This window comes from Pangasianodon hypophthalmus, chromosome 4 (assembly GCF_027358585.1).
Source record: "Pangasianodon hypophthalmus isolate fPanHyp1 chromosome 4, fPanHyp1.pri, whole genome shotgun sequence".
Taxonomy (NCBI): Eukaryota; Metazoa; Chordata; class Actinopteri; order Siluriformes; family Pangasiidae; genus Pangasianodon; species Pangasianodon hypophthalmus.
This window is the reverse complement of record NC_069713.1, coordinates 24,832,520-24,852,068: the sequence shown is the minus strand read 5'-3', so window position 1 is coordinate 24,852,068 and position 19,549 is coordinate 24,832,520. Positions and strand designations below refer to the sequence as shown.

Below are 19,549 nucleotides of genomic sequence, written 5' to 3'. Positions count from 1 at the left end.
ATGTTCAGTGGTACAAATTAACCTTAAAATAATAATGTGCTTTATTCTCTGTGCTTCATCTCCTCTTGGAGCAGTTTTTCAACACTCTCTTTAGGCTAAACCAGTTACACATAAGTTCCCCAGCACTTACACGTGATCAGGCCTGGAACAGCAGTAGTAATAAAGGGAAAAGAAACAGCTAAATATGGGTTCTAACCTGCAGCTCTGGGGTTAGCTGACCCCATTTCTCAGTGGCATTATCCCACACCACTCTAAAGCACAGCTACTGGAGTGAAAGACAAGCAGACTGGCTTCTGAGAGCTCTAAGACTCCATCTATTTTTCACCAGCTTGTAGTTTAAGCACTTTCTTCCAGCGTGGTTTTGGCGAAAGGCTTAGAGAAATTTGCTGCTGAAACAAGTTTCAACAAGTCAAGTAAAGGGTTCAAGTCCATTTTTATTGTCATTTCATTCCTTATGCAGATATGCAGGGAGACAGGGGTGGAAATTACTGAAAAATTATACTTAGGTGAAAGTATGGATAATGTGTCAAACTCTTCCTCAATTAAAAGTGGAAGTATTTAGCCAAAAATGTACATTTAAATCTAGCAACAAAAAAAAAAAGTTGCTACATTTAAAATACTCCAGTATTTTATGAAAAAGTAAATATTTACTTTTATGAAACTGATGAAATCAAGTTAATTTCATGTTTTCATGTGAAAATTAGTTGTTTTTTTTACTGATTTTCATAAATATAACTACACCATGTTGCCTGAAAACATTGTTCCATCTCTGTACGTTTGCTAATATATCAATCAGAAGTAACATATCTCCAATATTTACAATCCTGTAAAGAACCAATATCTACCATTAGCTAGAATTTGACTTGCTGCCTAGCCAAATTATGTTAGCTACTGGAATTGATGCTAGTCTAAACTGGCATTAGCAAAGAGACCAGGCTAACTTAGTTAATATAACCAGTTAATGTTAGCTAATTAGCAAAAATTGCCTTAAGACGCTTTTTCAAATTAGATGGAGTCCATGCCTTTTTAGGGAGAAAAAGGAGACGCTTCATGTTATACAAGTCTTTGTTTATTCCAAACATAGTGAAACATTTTACTGAGTTAGAGCGGGGCGCTCATCTTCAAGTTCCACACTGCAGTCTAGGGGTTTATCTATACTCAAACGCACACGTATTTTTATTATACTTAAGCATTAATTTAGGGGTATTTATACTTTACTTGACTATTATTGAAATTAAATACTTGTACTCGCACTTAATTGCATTTGCAAGTATCCAAAATACTTTTTTGTTAATTGACAATTACTGCAATTAATAGCTTTATTGCTTTACATGAACTACACAAAAGAACAGAATCATCACTGGGAGATGGAATAAATACACCAATTTAAGCAGACTAATGCTGTAAATTACACAGTACATTTTATAGACATATATATATATATATATATATATATATATACATATATATATATATATATATATGATTGAAATGAATGAGGGCTAAATGGATGGACTCCTTGTGTTGCTCAGAGTTCAGGTAAATACTGGCTAAATTAGGAGCAGAAGATCTGATTTCTCTCATTTAAATGGTATCGTGCAGGGGATGGAGTTGCTCTGGCACACACAAATGGTGCACAGCACAAGTAGATGATTTAATGTAATGGGAGAAATAAAGCATCACTAGTGCAAATTAACTTTTGTCAGCTGAGGTGAACTTGTTGGATGCTAATGCCACTGAAGGTGGTAATTTATGCACGGGGAGGGTGTAGGGTTTAGGGTGAAGTGAAGTGCACCTCGCTGTGCTTTTACCTCCCAATAGCAGTCACGGTCACAGCAGCTGCGGTGCATTTTTGTCTAACAGAGTTTGAGCAGTGCCAAGCTCAGAGATGCCTATGTTTAATTCATACCATTTGTGTTTAACTCGGGGTCAGGCACGGGTCACACTACATTAATTAGTACTGAACAGCCATTCAAAAATGATCAGAGTTGTACAAGTTGCCTGTTCCATGGGTTCAAGATGCAACATGTCTGCTGGGAAGTTCTTTTAGACCACAGGCATCTACACTTATCCTCAAAAGAGCCAAAGAAACTGCAACCAAGCAGCAGCCATATCTGATTCCACCTGTTTAATCAGTTCATCCTGGCCTTTAATTGACTATCAGGTGTGACTCCTGCTTGGTCGGAATGAAAAATTGGCCTTTTACAAGTAAGATTTTTTTTTATACTGTTAGATGCACTGTCCCAAATGATGGTCTTGTGGTCTATCAGTCTTCAGGTGTTCCATTTCTCATTTAGAGCTCCAAAAGGGTGCTCATGAGCTCAACAGCGGACTCTTACCTTACCAATGTTAGCAAGAACCAATCACAGCGAATGGATTTGTAGAGAGGAGTCGGAAAAAATTCTTCACATAGACTAGAGTCCTACAGTGCCTTTCATTCATTTGTGTCAGTAAGTAGCATTAAAATTCCAATTTATGTGAAACAAAACCCAATAAAGCACTTATAAATACTAATTACCTCGTTTGAGTGACCAATGATTTTAAAAACTTATTTGACAGACATAAGCCATTGATTCCATTGAGTTGCTTGCCTTTCTAGATGTTGCGCAATCATGGGGCAGCGAGCTCACTGCCCCATTTAGCTCCATAGAGTTATTATTGCACCTAGTGGTCAGATTGAGAACTGCACCAAATGCTAATAGATGCTCACTGGGAAGGGAATCACTCTGCCCCATGCTTGCTCAGTGGAGGAGAAGCAGACAGGACAGTTAATGACATGAAAATGACATCTCAAAAACATTTTAATGACAGTGAATGAATAAAAAGTGAGACTACCTCAACATTTTATACAAATTACATTATTATTGTACACTGTATATGTATAGTGATCTATACATATAAATGACATTATTATTGTACACTGTATATGTATAGTGATCTATACATATAAATTACATTATTATTGTACACTGTATATGTATAGTGATCTATACATATAAATTACATTATTAGTGTACATTGTATATGTATAGTGATCTATACATATAAATGACATTATTATTGTACATTGTATATGTATAGTGATCTATACATATAAATTATATTATTAGTGTACATTGTATGTGTATAGTGTACATTGTATATGTAATATTTGGAACAATTAAAAAGCCAGAATTATATTATAGGTGTCTAATTGTGAGACACAAACAAGCCCTGCTTTGAATAACTTATGTGGATTAAGATACTATCAAAACAATACAGATACTGTTTCTAAACTGTAGAAAAGAAGTTAGTGCATGTCTCTAAAAGATTTATGGTGCTTTGCAAATGACTTTAGAATTAACATAATAAATAGCTTTTGTTATTGACTTATGAAGTTTGGGCTGGAATTTATTTTTACTCTTATTGTAGTTTAGATAAACAAAAGCTATACCAAATATGATCTGTAGCCAAATAGAATCACAAATGACAAAGACCAGACATTTATTTCATGGGAAATAAATCAGACATATAAATCAGAAAATATCTGATCTGATGCCTGTCTGAATACAGCTTTACTAAGGCCCAAGACAAAGTGAATAGCATCAGCTGTAAAATGTTTGAAGATCATTTAAGATGCACTGATCTTGAAGAAGTTTCATTTATTCATATCAATAAATGATTTCAAGTCTAAAAATCAATATTAATTACAATATGCAAGTCATGTGAGGCTGTGAAATCTGAATGAATTTAAGTTAATGGATTTAAGCAAAGCCCCATAGCTAAGATACAGAATATCAAAGGGTTAATATGTCATACTTTAAGTATGGCATCCTTCATAAAGTCGTTTTATGTTTACATTTATTCATTTACCTCCTTCATCCAAAATGACTCAGAGAAGATTCAAGTTTCTATTAAATGAACCTATACCACAGAGCTGTTGAATGCTTGATTCTGATTGGTCAGAAGGTGTTACAGTTTCTAAAACAGCAGCTCCTGACAATAGAGCCAGCTGCAATGTTTACGTCAATGCACTCATTCTAATATGTTATTGTTTCTATAGTAACAACTATAGAATAAATGAATTAAAAGAATATGCGTAATTGTTGATATTGTGCAGTTTTCTGGGATGAGACATTTATTTATCCTCAGTCCTAGCACACTGTAACACTCAGTGTTGTCCTACACTGGAACGTTGTAAGGACAGAGGACTTTGCTTTTTTTTTTTAGTAGCAAGACAAGCTGCAATTTTCAGTGTTATAAAGTTTAAGAGTTAAAAAAAAGTGAGGCTGGTGAGGAAATAGTTTACAGCTGTTATAAGATAAGTGATGACAGGAACTAAATGGTTCTGTCAATGTTCTATTAAACATGAAACCTAACTATAAATGAATAAAATGTACAGCGTATCATTCTCGAATTAACACAAACATTGTTACCAATGTTATCAAATTGCTGTGGTATAAGAGGAATAAAAAATCTTTGATATGCTGTTATTTGAAGATGCTCAACTTCGCTTCACTTCACACTGGGCCACATCACACCACATCACTGATTATTTTCCTATAACAGTATATCACAATGTGTTTTATTTTTTATTTGAGGAGGGCAAATCAGTTGGAAGAATACAATGAGTCACAACTAAATGCATACACACTCACAGAGAAACCCGGGAGGAATCACAGCTAAGCACCAGGGTTAGACAAAGTGCAAGTACTCTGGAGTGCTGTGCAAGTCCAGTTTTGATCAAGCTAATTCGACTCAGACATTTAGGGATCTGCTATAGATATCTGGCAACAAAGAGCTTAAGTACTTTCAATTATAATTAGTTTTGCAAGCAGCAATGAATGTAATGAAGCATTGTTCAATTAAAAAGAAAAAAAATATATTAGTGTTAATTATTGAAATGACCAATCTGACAGAAATCTGCTTTCTCACAGGATCTGTGCCAAATTGATCTGACCGCATGTCATCTTCATTCGAAAGATGAAGTGGGCTTCTGCCGCTTCTTAATGAGTCAGCATATCATGCCAAGAAGGTGTTCATTACCTCATGGGTTAGAGAAATCCACTCCACGCCTAAACTAAACATATTTTCTCTGTGCAGTCATTTAAACATGTGCTGTGGCCTCCGATGAAAAAGAAGCCATGGTGCTTAGCCTGAACAAACGTTAGAAAAGGAAGTTTAATGTACATTCGCATATATATATATATATATATATATATATATATATATATATATTTGAAGAACTTCTGACTGACCTGGAAGCTCCTTGCTAATGTTAGACTCCAAAGTCGTCACTTAGGATAAGTACTTGCAATAAAGCTGCTACAAGAAAAAGACAGTTTTATTACTTTTATTACCGCGCTGTGATTGGTCAGAAGGTGTTGATTATAATAGCAGTGAAAACAGTAGTTCCAGCTATATGTTACTGTTTCTATAACAACAATTTACACATGGCTACCTATGGTAGATGCTTTACAGAAACAGATTTAGAAAAGTAATGTGTGTAATTGTTGACATGGTCAAGTTTTCTGTAAGAAGATTTATATTTAGCATTTTTGGAAGGAGTCACCAGAGCTTTGTAACAGTCAGAGGTAAAGCTGTATATTTTCTGACACAGGAGAGCAACAGAGAGCTTTGTGATTTCTCAGTAACCTGATAAGCTGCATATTTTTGTCTGATTAACTTGTTAAAAATTGTACTTGATGACAAATTTCTGTGGAGTAAGACTAATAAAACACTTTGTAACATGCAGTTATTGAAAAATAATCAGTTTCAAGGAGGAAATATGACTTCATTTCACTTAGGGCCACAGCACATCATTTTCTTGCACATTAAATAATCCTTTTTAGATTTCTAGGCTTGTTTACTGCAAATATTCTGTCAATTTTTGCTTAGTTGAGCAGTATACAGTACACATAATAGTAATAATAAGTATACAGAGTCATCCCTATTCTAAAGCTTCACAGACAGTTTATTTTATTTCAGACATTTCTACATCGTTATGTTTCACTTTTTTCCCCCTCTATTTAAATTATTTTCCCTCAAGCCTTCCTGTCTCATAAAAGTCACTACTTATTTTTCCTTATGTCAGTCCATATTTAGTCCCTGTTGCACTTTGGGAAAGCAAAAGCAGCTTGCTCAGTGAGAAAGATAAAAGCCTTATGTGTTAATTAACCTATGATGAATAGGCCGTGCTCCTGCAAACAGTTCTGTTATGAGTCCCCAGTGTATTTCCTATGCTGTGTGTCTGTGTGTGTGTGTGTGTGTGTGTGTGTGTGGTGAGGCAGTAAGGAGATGTGCAGATAAACGATGTGTATCTGGGGGCTCTCCAAAGTCAAGATAGAGCAATGCTCCAGAGAAGTGCGCTCCCCTCATCATCATCATCATCATCATCATCACCACAATGACATATCTAAATCTGCTTAGTTAGTGAGCTCTGACTAACGAATTATCAGCCAGATTTGAGTAATAGACTCCTCATTTGGGCCTAATGCGTTTTGCATAGAGAGCAACCTCCTCTCATCAGTCTTAAAGATGAATCGGCTTCGCAGGCAAAATTCTAAAGATATTAGTCTAGCGACCACTGCATAAATCATAAGATTTTTACTAATGGGACCAAAGTTAAACACACTCCCATCCTCTTAAGGACACAAAGAAGATTATTATAATGTCAGGATTACAGATGTATTGAAGCAAAGGTTACTTTTATTTAGAACATGCATGGATGATGGCTTTTTCAAAATATGATATATATTTTTTCAATGTCCTTAGCTGAATAACAAACTGTGCATACAGAATAGTTTGTATAAAAATTATAGTAATTTCTACCAATGCCAAGTCATTGAGGGAAATGTCAAGGTTTTTCATGTTGATTTAGCTAACCACTGAGAAAGCTGACTCAGTCCAACACTGTGTGACCATCAGAGCTTGTTTTCTGTCATATGATAATAAGATGATATACAGCATTTGAGACTCATCATATTAAAAAAGCCCCAAGCATCCTATTATATCAAAGCTCAACTCAAATCTAATTCAGTTTCTGTAACTGTAATATTCACTATGTTCATTTTTTTTCGTTAGAACAATTGACCATGTTGTACAGAACAGATAACAAAGGGATTTGCTTTCGGCAGGAGAATAAGGGAAGTGGGAATGTCAAGGCGCACGGCGGAATCAAAAGCCCCGCTGCTTTCGTCTGCGTCTCTTTTGTGAGTCCTTCTCTCCGGAGGCCTGTCATACAAGACTACTCCTCTCCCCTTCATTAGACAGGCGTTCGCTTCCTGCACCCTATATGCACCTCACCCCCCGCTGTCAAATTAAGCATACACACACACACGCGCGCGCGCGCACGCACACACGCACGATCCCACGCACAGTAAGCCTCATGCCAAACTACTATTTGTGTGTGCCTGAACTGTCATACCATCCTCACACACGTGTGCAGGTAGCATGCATGCTTTCATTCTCCCACAGCACATACATCGCTTTGTCATGCATGTAGCCTACACTCGTGGTCGAAGGCACCTTCCTGGTATCAGCAGTGTTTGTGTATGTTTGTGTATGTGTGTGAGTGTGTGTGTGCCTGCATGTGTGATGGCACTGGCTTTGTTTTGTAAGTCTAATTTGACAGAGCATTAGCTGGGGCCTCGGCACTTGCCAGGTTGGATGCCTGTGAGGAGCCAGAGGTGCTTGCTTGAAGCCGCTCTGTGAAGCACAGTCACTTTGAACAAGGCCGCGCTCACCCCACACTGCTCGTACTGAGGGCCTCTCTCCTCTCTCTTGTTTCCTCATCGGCTTGGAAGTGGAGTGTGTGTGTGTGTGTGTGTGTATGGTGGGGGGGGGTTATAGAAGGCAGGACGACTGGCCTGAAAAAAAAAAAAAAAAAAACTTGCTCTCTCCTCCGGAGTGTTCATTTCTTCAATCAGCAGTGCGCTTGAAGTTTGTCAAAGCAGAGATGACAGAGATGACCCTGTCCCTCTCACCCTCTTTCATTACAAATTCGGAGGGGGGCTGCCGGCCTTGGGCTGCTTCGGTGGGATGCTTTGCTCATTAGAGGAAGAAAGAGCGACTTGAAGCTCCATTACACCGCAGCTCTGGCAAAAACAGGTGTGGAGGAAAAGAGCTGCCGGTGTTACAGCAGCCCCCCGCTGGCTTACTGAGAGCATCGAGTGGCCAGTGCAGGAGGACAAACAAGGGCCAGTGTGTGGCGTCTGTTTCCTGACACCAGACGCTCAAGGCTAGAAAACAAAAGATGACACCAATGCCGAGAGATGCTGGAAAAGGAAATCAGCTCTGCCCTTAAAACCCGGAACATTCTTTAAAATATGATGGTGTGACATGACCTGCTGTAGGAAGGTGAGATCACGACCTTAAAACTGGTTACACATTTTTAGCCTTTATTAGCATCTAATGTAGGCAGATGTTAATATAATCATTATACTGAACATTAAAATATCATAACATATTTCTACATGACTAATATAGATATTTCTATATATTAGTGTCAGATCTACATTGTGACATAAAAACAGAAGGGAAATTTTAATTCATTTTATTAAATCATGTACTAAATTAAACCAGTTCTGTTACTTTTCCTCAAAATTATAGGAGATATGAATAACCCTTCTGTGTGTTTGAGACAGCTTCTAAAGATCGCACATGATATAGGGGAGATAAGTGATATACCTGGGCTGTCTAGATAACTTGCACTCATTCCAGATTTCCTTTGGGATAAAGGACATCAATTTCATATCAGATGGGTTTTGAAAACTGGACAAGGAATTTAACTGAAGGCACTGTTGTGGTGTGAGGCAGCAGGTCTCTACAACACACTTTTTCACAATCAGTCCATCCAGAAATGTGGGCCATATATAGATAAGATTGTAAATATATATTTGATAGATGACCCTTATAAATGTTTAAACTTTAAAATACCTTGACTTACACTTTTTACATGGTGATAAGCTCATTTAATTAATTAATAACCATTACTAACCCTTTAATTAATTGATAATAATTCCATTTTCATGCCCACTGCCAAAATTTCAGACGTTCATTATATCTCCTCGAAATCACGTCAGGTGGAGTGGACATTTTCACCAGTCTGGACCGGTCACCAGCATGGAAGTGAAAGGAAAACCAATTAGTCTTTCACTATTGGGGTTTCTTGGGAAGTCTCTATTTCTGGAGTATTGTTCATCACCCTGCTGCTCTCTGTAGCCGTATCAGTATCTGTATGTATGTCCTTTTAGCTGCTTCCATAATGGAGCTCATTGTTGGGAATACATAGTATGGCTAGCTGACAGTGCCATCTATTGATGAAGATTGCAGAATGCCACAAGCTCATCACACAACAGTCAGCACTGTACAATTAAAGTGTTACAGACAAATCACCAGACAGCACTGTACGATTAAAGAGTTACAGACAAAACACCTGACAGCACTGTACGATTAAAGAGTTACACAAAAACACCAGACAGCACTGTACGATTAAAGAGTTACAGACAAAACACCTGACAGCACTGTACGATTAAAGAGTTACACAAAAACACCAGACAGCACTGTACGATTAAAGAGTTACACAAAAACACCAGACAGCAACTGTACGATTAAAGAGTTACAGACAAAACACCAGACAGCATTGTACGATTAAAGAGTTACAGTAAAACACCAGACAGCACTGTACGATTAAAGAGTTACACAAAAACACCAGACAGCACTGTACGATTAAAGAGTTACAGACAAAACACCAGACAGCACTGTACGATTAAATAGTTATGGAAAAACACCAGGCAGCACTGTACGATTAAAGAGTTACAGACAAAACACCAGACAGCACTGTACGATTAAAGAGTTGCCCAAAAAAAAATGGAATAATGAAAATGTGCAATTGGGGGAAAATACACAGAAAAAATCCTTTTTATTTTGTTATTCCATGTGAAGTCTTCACAATATTGGAAACCTGTGTATGTGTATTTTTTATTTATTTATTATTTTTTTAATGTAGCACATTAAAACACATTTTTTTGAAGTAGCACATTTAGTGTATGTGTATTAGCAATGTTAGCATCAGTGTTGGGGTGTATGATTAGCGATACCACCAACTATTTTCATAATAATAGCTTTTCCAGGGACAAGCTATTTTTCCACCAGCTAGTAGTGTAGCATGATAAAACTAGCTAGCTAGTAATGTTAAATGCTTCCTAATAAGGGTGGTTTCCAAATAACAATGCAAAATCTTTTTGTTGTGGGATATAATCATGTAATTTTTTTTGATTTGTGTGATAAACTAGCTGCACAATAAAATGAAAAATCACAGTAGCTTTTTCTCAGCCTGACAAAGTAGCTTGAGTGTGTTTAGCTACTGTTAGCTTGTAGTGTAGCTATCTATTTATATCTAAAAGGTAGTTTGGATGTAGCTTAGCTATTTTAAATCAGGAATAGCTTGTAGTTTAATGCATTACAGTTGCAAAGGATGTGAATACTTACCAAACAAGTTTTAAACATGTATTTATATGTTACACCCCAAACATTTATGTTTTAATATGCTTATTCCCAAAATGTGTTATAAAACGTGTGGTATTTTTTGATAGCTTATTTATAATGGTATATTCCCAATGTTTTAACACACTATTCCCTAAAAGCTAATATCCTGTTTTAAAATGTAAATGCTACATTGCCAACTCTCATGCTTTTGCGTCCTGGCTCACGTTCTCACGCCACCCAAACACATATGACAAAACATGTTGCAAATACAAACAATACGAATTACATTTCAACAATTCCTAATCTTTTTTATCTTTTTATCTTTTTTTTTTGCCATGTTGGTGACTTTTTGGTGCTTTTTGCATTTGAGTCTTTTTTCTTTTGTTTGCACTTTTTTACAGATAGGTGGCCTTGAGAGGAAGGTGTACACCTTTGAACATGTTTATTGATCAGAGTTCTCTGACCCCTGATCACACTGAGCAGGCCCATCTATACCGAGTTCTCAACAGCAGATACTGCTAGCCTGGAATTGCAGCTGCCTACCTGTGTGTGTGTGTGTGTGTGTGTGTGTGTGTTACGTTACTTCCTCGCTGTTAACAGAAATCTGATTTGCTTCTATGGTAGAATTGTTTTGGCCTTGGTTGCATTGCCTTTGGCATTGGGAGTAGTATAATGTTTGACAATAGTAAGCCAATCATATGCACCTTTGAGTCGGATTACAGTTACTCTCAGCTTTAGCAAATATTTATGATGCAGTAACAAAGATTTTCTCATATTATCTCATTTTAGGGCTTCCTGGGTTCTCTGCCAATCTCTTATATCATCTAACAAGAATTTATACAAAGAAATTATTCATCTTTACGTTATTATAATTTATAATAACTGCATTGTTGACGTTTCAAATCTTATTGTCCTCATTCACTTCAAGATAGAAAAGAAAAGTGAAGGAGCAACTGTTTATAGCTGTTTTAATTTAAATAATATCAGGAACTAACTCACTGACAATCCACAACATTAAATGCAACTATAAAAATGTAAGTGTATGAAATGTTATTCAGTAATAAATTAAAAGTTGTAATTGTTGGCAAATTGCTGTGGTATAAGAGGAATAAAACACTTGAGGATATATCATTATTGTAAAATAATCAACATCAGGGTGACGGTTTTCAGCTTCATACCAGGCCGCACATCACACCACACCACATCACATTTGGATGTTTGGGTTTTTATCCACTTGATACTTAAACTATGTGAATATCATCAGTTCACATTGTCCTGGAATTTAAAATGAAAACTCCAAAAAGGGAAATCACAATTTAAAACATTTAAAATTGTTATTGGCGATGTTACTCCAAAATTATTATGTACATGCAAGCTAAATTTAATTTAGGAGATTAATGAGTGGGTGAGCTAACTGACCATCACCAACATATATATTAGTTCCCTCAAATACATATTCCATACTATGTACTATCTTTTGTTAGTTATGCTGCTCATGTAAATAAATCTGTTGTCCTGTAGAACCATATACTATCATCCCTTAACATTTCATCCCTTATCAAATGGCTTTGTCAAATGGCGTCATATTGGGCAATTCATATTCATATTCATTAGTTATCCAATATTTTGAATGCTGGCTATCATGTCAAAGAAATTGGGAATAAATTAATAACATTGTTCTGACATTTTAAAGGGTATACCAATGTATCAATTCTTGCAGGGCAAATGAAGGACAGTGAGTGTGTGGTAGCAAATGAACGTTTGGCATATTAGTCTTGTTTACTTATGCAGGATGTATATTCAAACCTGCTAACTAGCTTATGCATGAAATTTACTAAATCATAAGCTTTTTAAACATCAAGGTCTGCCTCAATAGTTTCAAGAAAACATAGTTTTCGGTGGCATCCATTTGTTTAACTTGTTTAAGATCATTCTACGTACACCACCCTATAACTAGAACACAACTTCTTGCAATTTTTTTTTTCCTCCCAGCTCGTAAAAACTTGGGCTCGGTACATGTTGCTGTCAAAAGCCACTGCTTAAAATCATTTTTCTCATGGCCAGCTTGCTGTGTGAGCATTCACTAATGTTCGGAGCTTGACAGGAGCCATTTTGCACGGGCGAGGAGGCTGAAGAGGCCTGGTGACCCCTTTCCACCACAATTTCCCCACATCACACTGTGAGACTTCATTAACTCTGAGGGCAATTTCGACACTTTTTTTTGAGGCATTACCATCATGGAGTGCTGTATATTACACAGCCTTGCCACATAAATGAAATTCAATAATAAGGTGTTTAGCATGAAGGCCAGAAGACCAGCTTTTCACTGTAGCTATAAATTTAATGGAGTCATTCTTCTTTTGTGTGTCAGGAGCTTGAAAGGAAATGATGAACTGTACCAAAACTTTTTTCGATATACTTTTTTTTTTAAATAAACAAAGAACTTTACCTAAAAAGATGGAAATATTAAGCTTACACCTAGCTTGTTTGTGTATATACATGTATATATCTATATCTATATCTATGTCCATGTCTACATATACATATATATATATATATATATATATATATATATATATATATATATATATATATATATATATATATGTGTGTGTGTGTGTATATATATATATATATATATATATATATATATATATATATATATATATATATATACACGCACATATGGGCTTTTTTTCTCTGAATATATCCATAATTCTTTGGTCAGATTCCAAATAAATAAAACTTAAGAACATAAAAATTTCACCCTGAATCTTATTTGTTATTGACATATCCCTGATGAGATACTGTATATTGTACAGGATGTTTTGTGGAAGTGAAATAAAAAGAGAAATGTCGCCCCCTTCTGAAAATTATGCAGTCAAAGCCGTACACGTGAAGTTCATGTACTATATTTGACCAATTTTCACAAACATTTGTACTTGCATGGAGAGATACAAAAATAATACCTATATTCCCATACAAACTTCCACTGTGAAGTCTCTTCAGAGATAAGAAATATTCCAATCTGTGACCTGCCTGGGTTGACATCAGGACACAGGACACAGACTGTCTGTCCTACAAAGATCAGATCTGAAGTACTTAAACCACATAAGCTACATGTCTTCCCAGACAGGACAATTCAGTCCCTGTGCACTCCAATAAGCGATGTTCATCTGTCTAAGTGTATCTATAAACTCTTTGCCCTACCAGTACCTTTAAATGATACATAAAGTAACAGGGTGAGCTTTCTGGAGAGACAAATGCCAACAGCTCGCTCCAAAATGTCAAATATGACAGTTCAAGACATGTGATGGGAAGATCTGCGTGATCAATTTGAAGCACTGCTGCTCGTATGATTGCTGGCAAAGGCGGATTTGACCTGCCTAGAGGTGAAATGTCTCTCCGCAGCAAGCATGAATGGAGCTGTTTACAGTCTGTGACTCCAGGGAAAAAAAGGAAAAGCTATCTATAAACATGTTAAAGTCAAGATAAAAATATGGACCTCCTTTCTAGGGTGTATTCCTGCCTCATGTCCAGTGTTCCCAGGATAGGCTTTAGATCTGCTTAACCCTGACCACAATAAAGTGGTTACTGAAAATAAAGAGATTAAATATATAGTACATTCTTAATAATAGCACCACTGGCATATCCATCCATCTATCCATCCATCCATTCTCTGTACCGCTTATCCTACACAGGGTCACGGGGCAACTTGGAGCCTATCCCAAGGGACTCGGACAGCCTTGATGGGGTGCCAACCCATCACAGGGCACAATCGCACACCCATTCACACACTATAGAGAATCTGGAAATGCCAATCAGCCTACTGTGCATGTCTTTGGACTGGGGGAGGAAACCCCTGAAGCACAGGGAGGAGTACAAACTCTGCGTACTTCCAACCCCAGAGGAGCGAGGCAACAGTGCTACCCACTAAGCCACCATGCCCCCTACCATTGGCATATAATGATGAATAAATACCATGATTGGTATGTTGGACAGAGTTCCTCATGTCTTCGAGCATGTAAGTTATAATTAAGTTTCATTTCATTTCACCATTTCACTCCCAACCACCAAATGATTAGTCCAATGAAATGAGTCTTTATTTCAGGAAGGCACATAAGTTATAAACAGGTCGAGGATGTTTAGTAGATTTAAAATAATCTTAAATTAAAAGCTTTCAATTCACATTACCAGACAAATACCGACTGAAACACTTCAGTCTAACCTTATACAAACTTATATTAGGTCAAACAGTACTATTTACACAGAGGGTTAGGGATTTTATACACATTACAGTAGTTTCAGATCACTTAAAATATTAAGTAAGAACACAATATGGTAGGTCTGGGCAATATGACGATACACTATCAATATTGTCATAAATTACAGGAAAAATACAATTTTCTTAGATATTGTGCTAATATTTTTCTAACACTGACCAGCTCCAAGGTTAATAGCAGTAATCAGTAGCTAACAGGATATCATCATTTATTTTGTTAATGAACATTTCATTTGTTCTTCCTTTTCCATGTTAATTTAATTTCTAGAAAGAAATTTAGCACTGAAATCACGTTTTTTAAACTGCTTTACTATTTTGCTGGCGCTTAAGTATCGTGATACATATTACGCATCATGACAATATCTTGAAGTCGTATCTTTTTTTGCCATATCGCCCGACCCTATCATACAATCAGTGTTACACGTTCACAGGCGTTTCTTCATTAACGTCTCCTCAGAGTTAGTCATGCAGCTCTTCAGGAAAGTCCGGCACCTGTTCGAATAATCTTCCGGACAGTCTCGGAACAGACTCACATGAGCCGGTGTGATGAAGTCGAAGCTCTCCACGTGCACCCCTTTCTCCTGCAGTGATTTAACCATCTTCTCGACGTCTCTATACCTGATCACTCGGTCTGCTCTGGAGTAGAGGTACATCTGAGGCCAAGGCGCCGGACGCTCCATCATGGCGTCATAGTGGTTCTTGTGGAAGTGTTTGGTCACGGGGTATAAGACGACTCTGAGCAGGACCACACTCACAGCGAACAGAGTCAAGAGAAGACAGCGCAGCAGGATGTTGACTTTTGTGCCCAGCGTGGTTTTGAGAGCACGTACGGCGCCGATGACGTTCTGGCTCCCGGGCGCACTGTCCAGCACTGAACCCACCACATAGAGTGAGCTGAACTGCTTGTGGCTTTGCAGGAGCTCCACCATGTAGCGGTAGAGCATGAAGCCACCGTTGCTGAAAACATGGAAGAAGATCGGGTTGTTCTCCACCTCGTAGTCGTACAGGATTTCAAGCAGTTTGTGTGCTGTGCTGCGGAGCTCCTTGTAGCCAAATGATTCGGAGATGAACACCGTCTTCAAGGGGGCTGTGTAGCGGACAGTTACACATCCCTGAAAAGAAAAATAAGACATCGATTATAATGCGCACATATAAAGTATAACAGAACTAATTGGGGGTTGCTCAAAGCTCAGAGCTTACCTGTTCGTTATAAATCGAGCTGTACTTTGAGAGATGCTTGTCTCGACAGCCAGCCCAGCCTAAAAGGATAACGACTGGTTGCTTCGATCTGCACCAGTATTTCTCTAAAGAAAGAGAATAACATAAGTTCTTAAGTCTACATCATATAAATGACTGAGGGGCCTTTTTTATTTTCCATTTACATTCACCTTCAAACCAGCAATTTCACAGTAAAGCAAGACCTTTGTTATTAGCACTGCAGTAGATAAAGGAATAGTTTAGCCAACACTTAACTGCACACCATTGTCTGAAATGTAGTCAATCAGAGAGGACAGGTTTGGTTTCCAACATTCATTCATTCATTCAATTATTCATTCATTCATCTACAATAACTGCTTTATCCTGGTCAGGGTCATGGTGGACCCAGGGTCTATCCTGGGAACACTGGGCATGAGACAGGAACACACCCTGGATGGTACACCAATCATTCCCAGTCAATGCACACATTCACACACTCATTCAGACCTAAGAGCAAATTAGCATAGCCCAGGTGGGAGGAAACTGGAGAACCCGAAGGAAACCCATGAAGAGGTCGAAAAGAACATGTGAAACTCCACACAGACAGTAACACAAGCTCAGGATCAGGTTCAAACCAGGACCCTGGAGCTGTGAGGCTTGGACATCGGATTGTAAGTGGACAGCGCTAAGTACAGATGTGAATGCGGTCAAATGCGTCTCAAAGTTGTATTGGGATCTCCAAATGTGTCTCAAAGTTGCTTTGGGATCTCCAGATGTGTCTCAAAGTTGCACTGGGATCTCCAAATGCGTCTCAAAGTTGCATTGGGATCTCCAAATGTGTCTCAAAGTTGCATTGGGATCTCCAAATGTGTCTCAAAGTTGCATTGGGATCTCCAAATGTGTCTCAAAGTTGCATTGAGAGCCGATCACTCAAACCACATTAGGAGGTGGTCTAGTACACATATGGCCACATCACATTCGTAGTGTGAATGTGAATGCGTCTCGACACTTCCCAGACAGCAATGAAAGACCACCTAATCGACTGCCCTAGCTGGAGAATATATAATCATTGCGAGGCTATTTGGAAGTCGTGCTGAACAGTAGAGCTGTCTGCTAATGGATAAAGGTGATGCTATAAGAACCGAGATGAAAGCAGCTGCTTTTCATAGCTTCATTCATCATCTCATCTCTCATTCATGTATAAATGTCGTTAGCAGACCATGTGATTTAAATGTTTGGAGCAGCCTATACAGGTACATAAGACAGGATTTGCAGGAAATTCCTGTCTGAAAATAAATGCAGCGGGAGACAGGTGTAATAAATGTGCACGACAACCTTCCTCCTGCAGAAACAGTGTATGAAATCCGATCACAAGTAGTCACTGGAGACACATGCTGTAATTCCTACACCGTTCACCAGATGTGGAGATATATATATATATATATATATATATATATATATATATATATATATACCCTTTGAATACTCCTGGTCTTTTTCCAGTCTTCACCTATCCAGTTTCCATGCCCATGATAGCCTCAGTTTCTTGTTCTTGGCTGACAGGAGTGAAACCTGATGTGGTCTTCTGCTGTTGTAACTCATCCACCTCAGGGTTTGATGTGTTGTGCATTCTGAGATGCTTTTCTGCTCACCATGTTTGTAAAGAGTGATTATTTGAGTTACTATAGACTTCCTGTCAGCTCGAACCAGTCTGGTCATTCTCCTCTGATCTCTCTCATCAACAAGGTGTTTCAGCCTTCAGACTCTCCACTCACAGGAATTTTTTTTTTTTTTGGCACCATTCTGTGTAAACTTTAGAAACTGCTGTGTGTGAAAATTCCAGGAGATCAGCAGTTTCTGAAATACTCAAAACAAACCACCTGGCATAGAGATCACATTTTTTTCCCCTATTCTGATGTTTGATGGGAGCATTAACTGAAATGCTTGACATGTATCTGCATGATTTTCTGCTTGATTTTAAGACTGCATTAATGCAAATGTTCCTCCTGAAGTGCTAGGTGTGTGTGTGTGTGTGTGTGTGTGTGTATATATATATATATATATATATATGTATATATATAATGTACATACGCGTGAGCTGGAGGGTAAAATCGATGAACATAAAGCAAAGTGCCAGTATAGCACAGATAAACACACAACACTTACTCTATATACTTTAAACGCTTAACCTAACAGAGCAACGACATTAAGCCAAAGAAAGCAGGAAAAAAAGGAATAAAATACCGGACAGCCGCGGGGGATGACGGGTATGCAAATTAGCACCTGCTTTACCACAGAGCAGCGCGCGACGCTAAAACACACAATCAGCACAACAAAGCCAGAAGAGCTTCAGGTAGTTTATAGAGTCAGGCTAAATCTAGTTAATTTAGCATCTGTAAACCTAACTGATGTGTTGGTTCTGCCATTATGGAATACCGTGTTTAATTATGAACTTTAAAAGCTAATTAGCTAATAATAATTAACAACTGACCTGCACTTCACAAGCTAAGGTGTCATGGTCTTGGTTTACTATCACTAGGTGTTTTTGAGTTATAAAGATTAACTAGCTTAATCAGGATTAGCTACCAATATGCTGTTAGTAATGGCTCATTTCATTCCCAAGACTATTCAATATTAGGCATTTTCTCTTTCTTTTATCACATTTGGATATCAAGATTAACATTTCATTGTGCTTTACATGCAGTGCTTTTGTTTTCATGGGAAGAAAAGATGAAACTACGCACACAAGCACTGGAAATGTTGCCTGGACAATGACAGAGAAGTCAGTAAGCGCCGGGAGGCGGTGGATTATAAAAGATGCCGTTACTGTGTAACACAATACCCGGTGTTACTGCACCGCGCCATGGCGAACAGACGGAACTGCCTGCTGTTAGCCTGCTAGCTGGCGCAGGTACATCAGGTCCGACTTACCTGAGACCTCGGGCTCCGGAAAAACTATGTTGTAGTCCATGCCATCATCTCCCATATTGAGAAGCTTTATTATCCCTCTCGACTCTCTCTGACTGCCATCAATATGAAATATGAAAACGAGCCTCAGCTTCCCTCCGACCTCTCTGATCCACAGACCCACAGTGACAGAATTTTCCTTTACACTTCCGGTTCACGTCTCAGGCTCAATCCCGATTAGCTCTCTATTGAACAAATAGTGCACTACATAACCGGTATTTTGTACACTATTTAGTGCACATGTGTAGGCAGCAAATAGCTATTTGGGATGCAGTCTTAATTTTAATTAAAAATTAAAATCAAACTGTAAAATTTAACCGTCGGTGATAATTCGGGCCTGTACATGTCCTATAAAGAATAACTGAATTATTAAAAATATACATTTTCACAGCCTTTGTGTTACTTTAATCCATGTTAAGCAAGTAAATAGGAGAACCTTTTCTTCCATAGTTTTATTCTTCTGTTAATGTATAATGTTATATAGTGAAATATGTAACATAGACAGGATCTATGAATTTATATGTCTGCGTCTAGACAAACGTAATGGAAAAGAAAACTATGAAACAATGAAAAAGTAACAAAAAACAAAGATCTGGACACCACATTAGCCATAAAGGTGCAATAGTCGATTTTTTC

The 19,549-nt window shown here is 37.7% G+C and overlaps 1 protein-coding gene across 1 annotated transcript; it reads right to left on the bottom strand.

Moving 5' to 3' along the window:
• Positions 1-14,545: 14,545 nt before the first annotated feature.
• Positions 14,546-19,083, bottom strand: tmem53 (transmembrane protein 53). The gene is made up of 3 exons (XM_026935937.3): positions 18,878-19,083; positions 15,950-16,053; positions 14,546-15,861 (listed from the first exon to the last, which is right to left on the bottom strand). Exons 1-3 carry the CDS (start codon positions 18,930-18,932, stop codon positions 15,175-15,177), a joined length of 846 nt encoding a protein of 281 aa, XP_026791738.2. The 5' UTR covers positions 18,933-19,083; the 3' UTR covers positions 14,546-15,174.
• Positions 19,084-19,549: the final 466 nt, after the last annotated feature.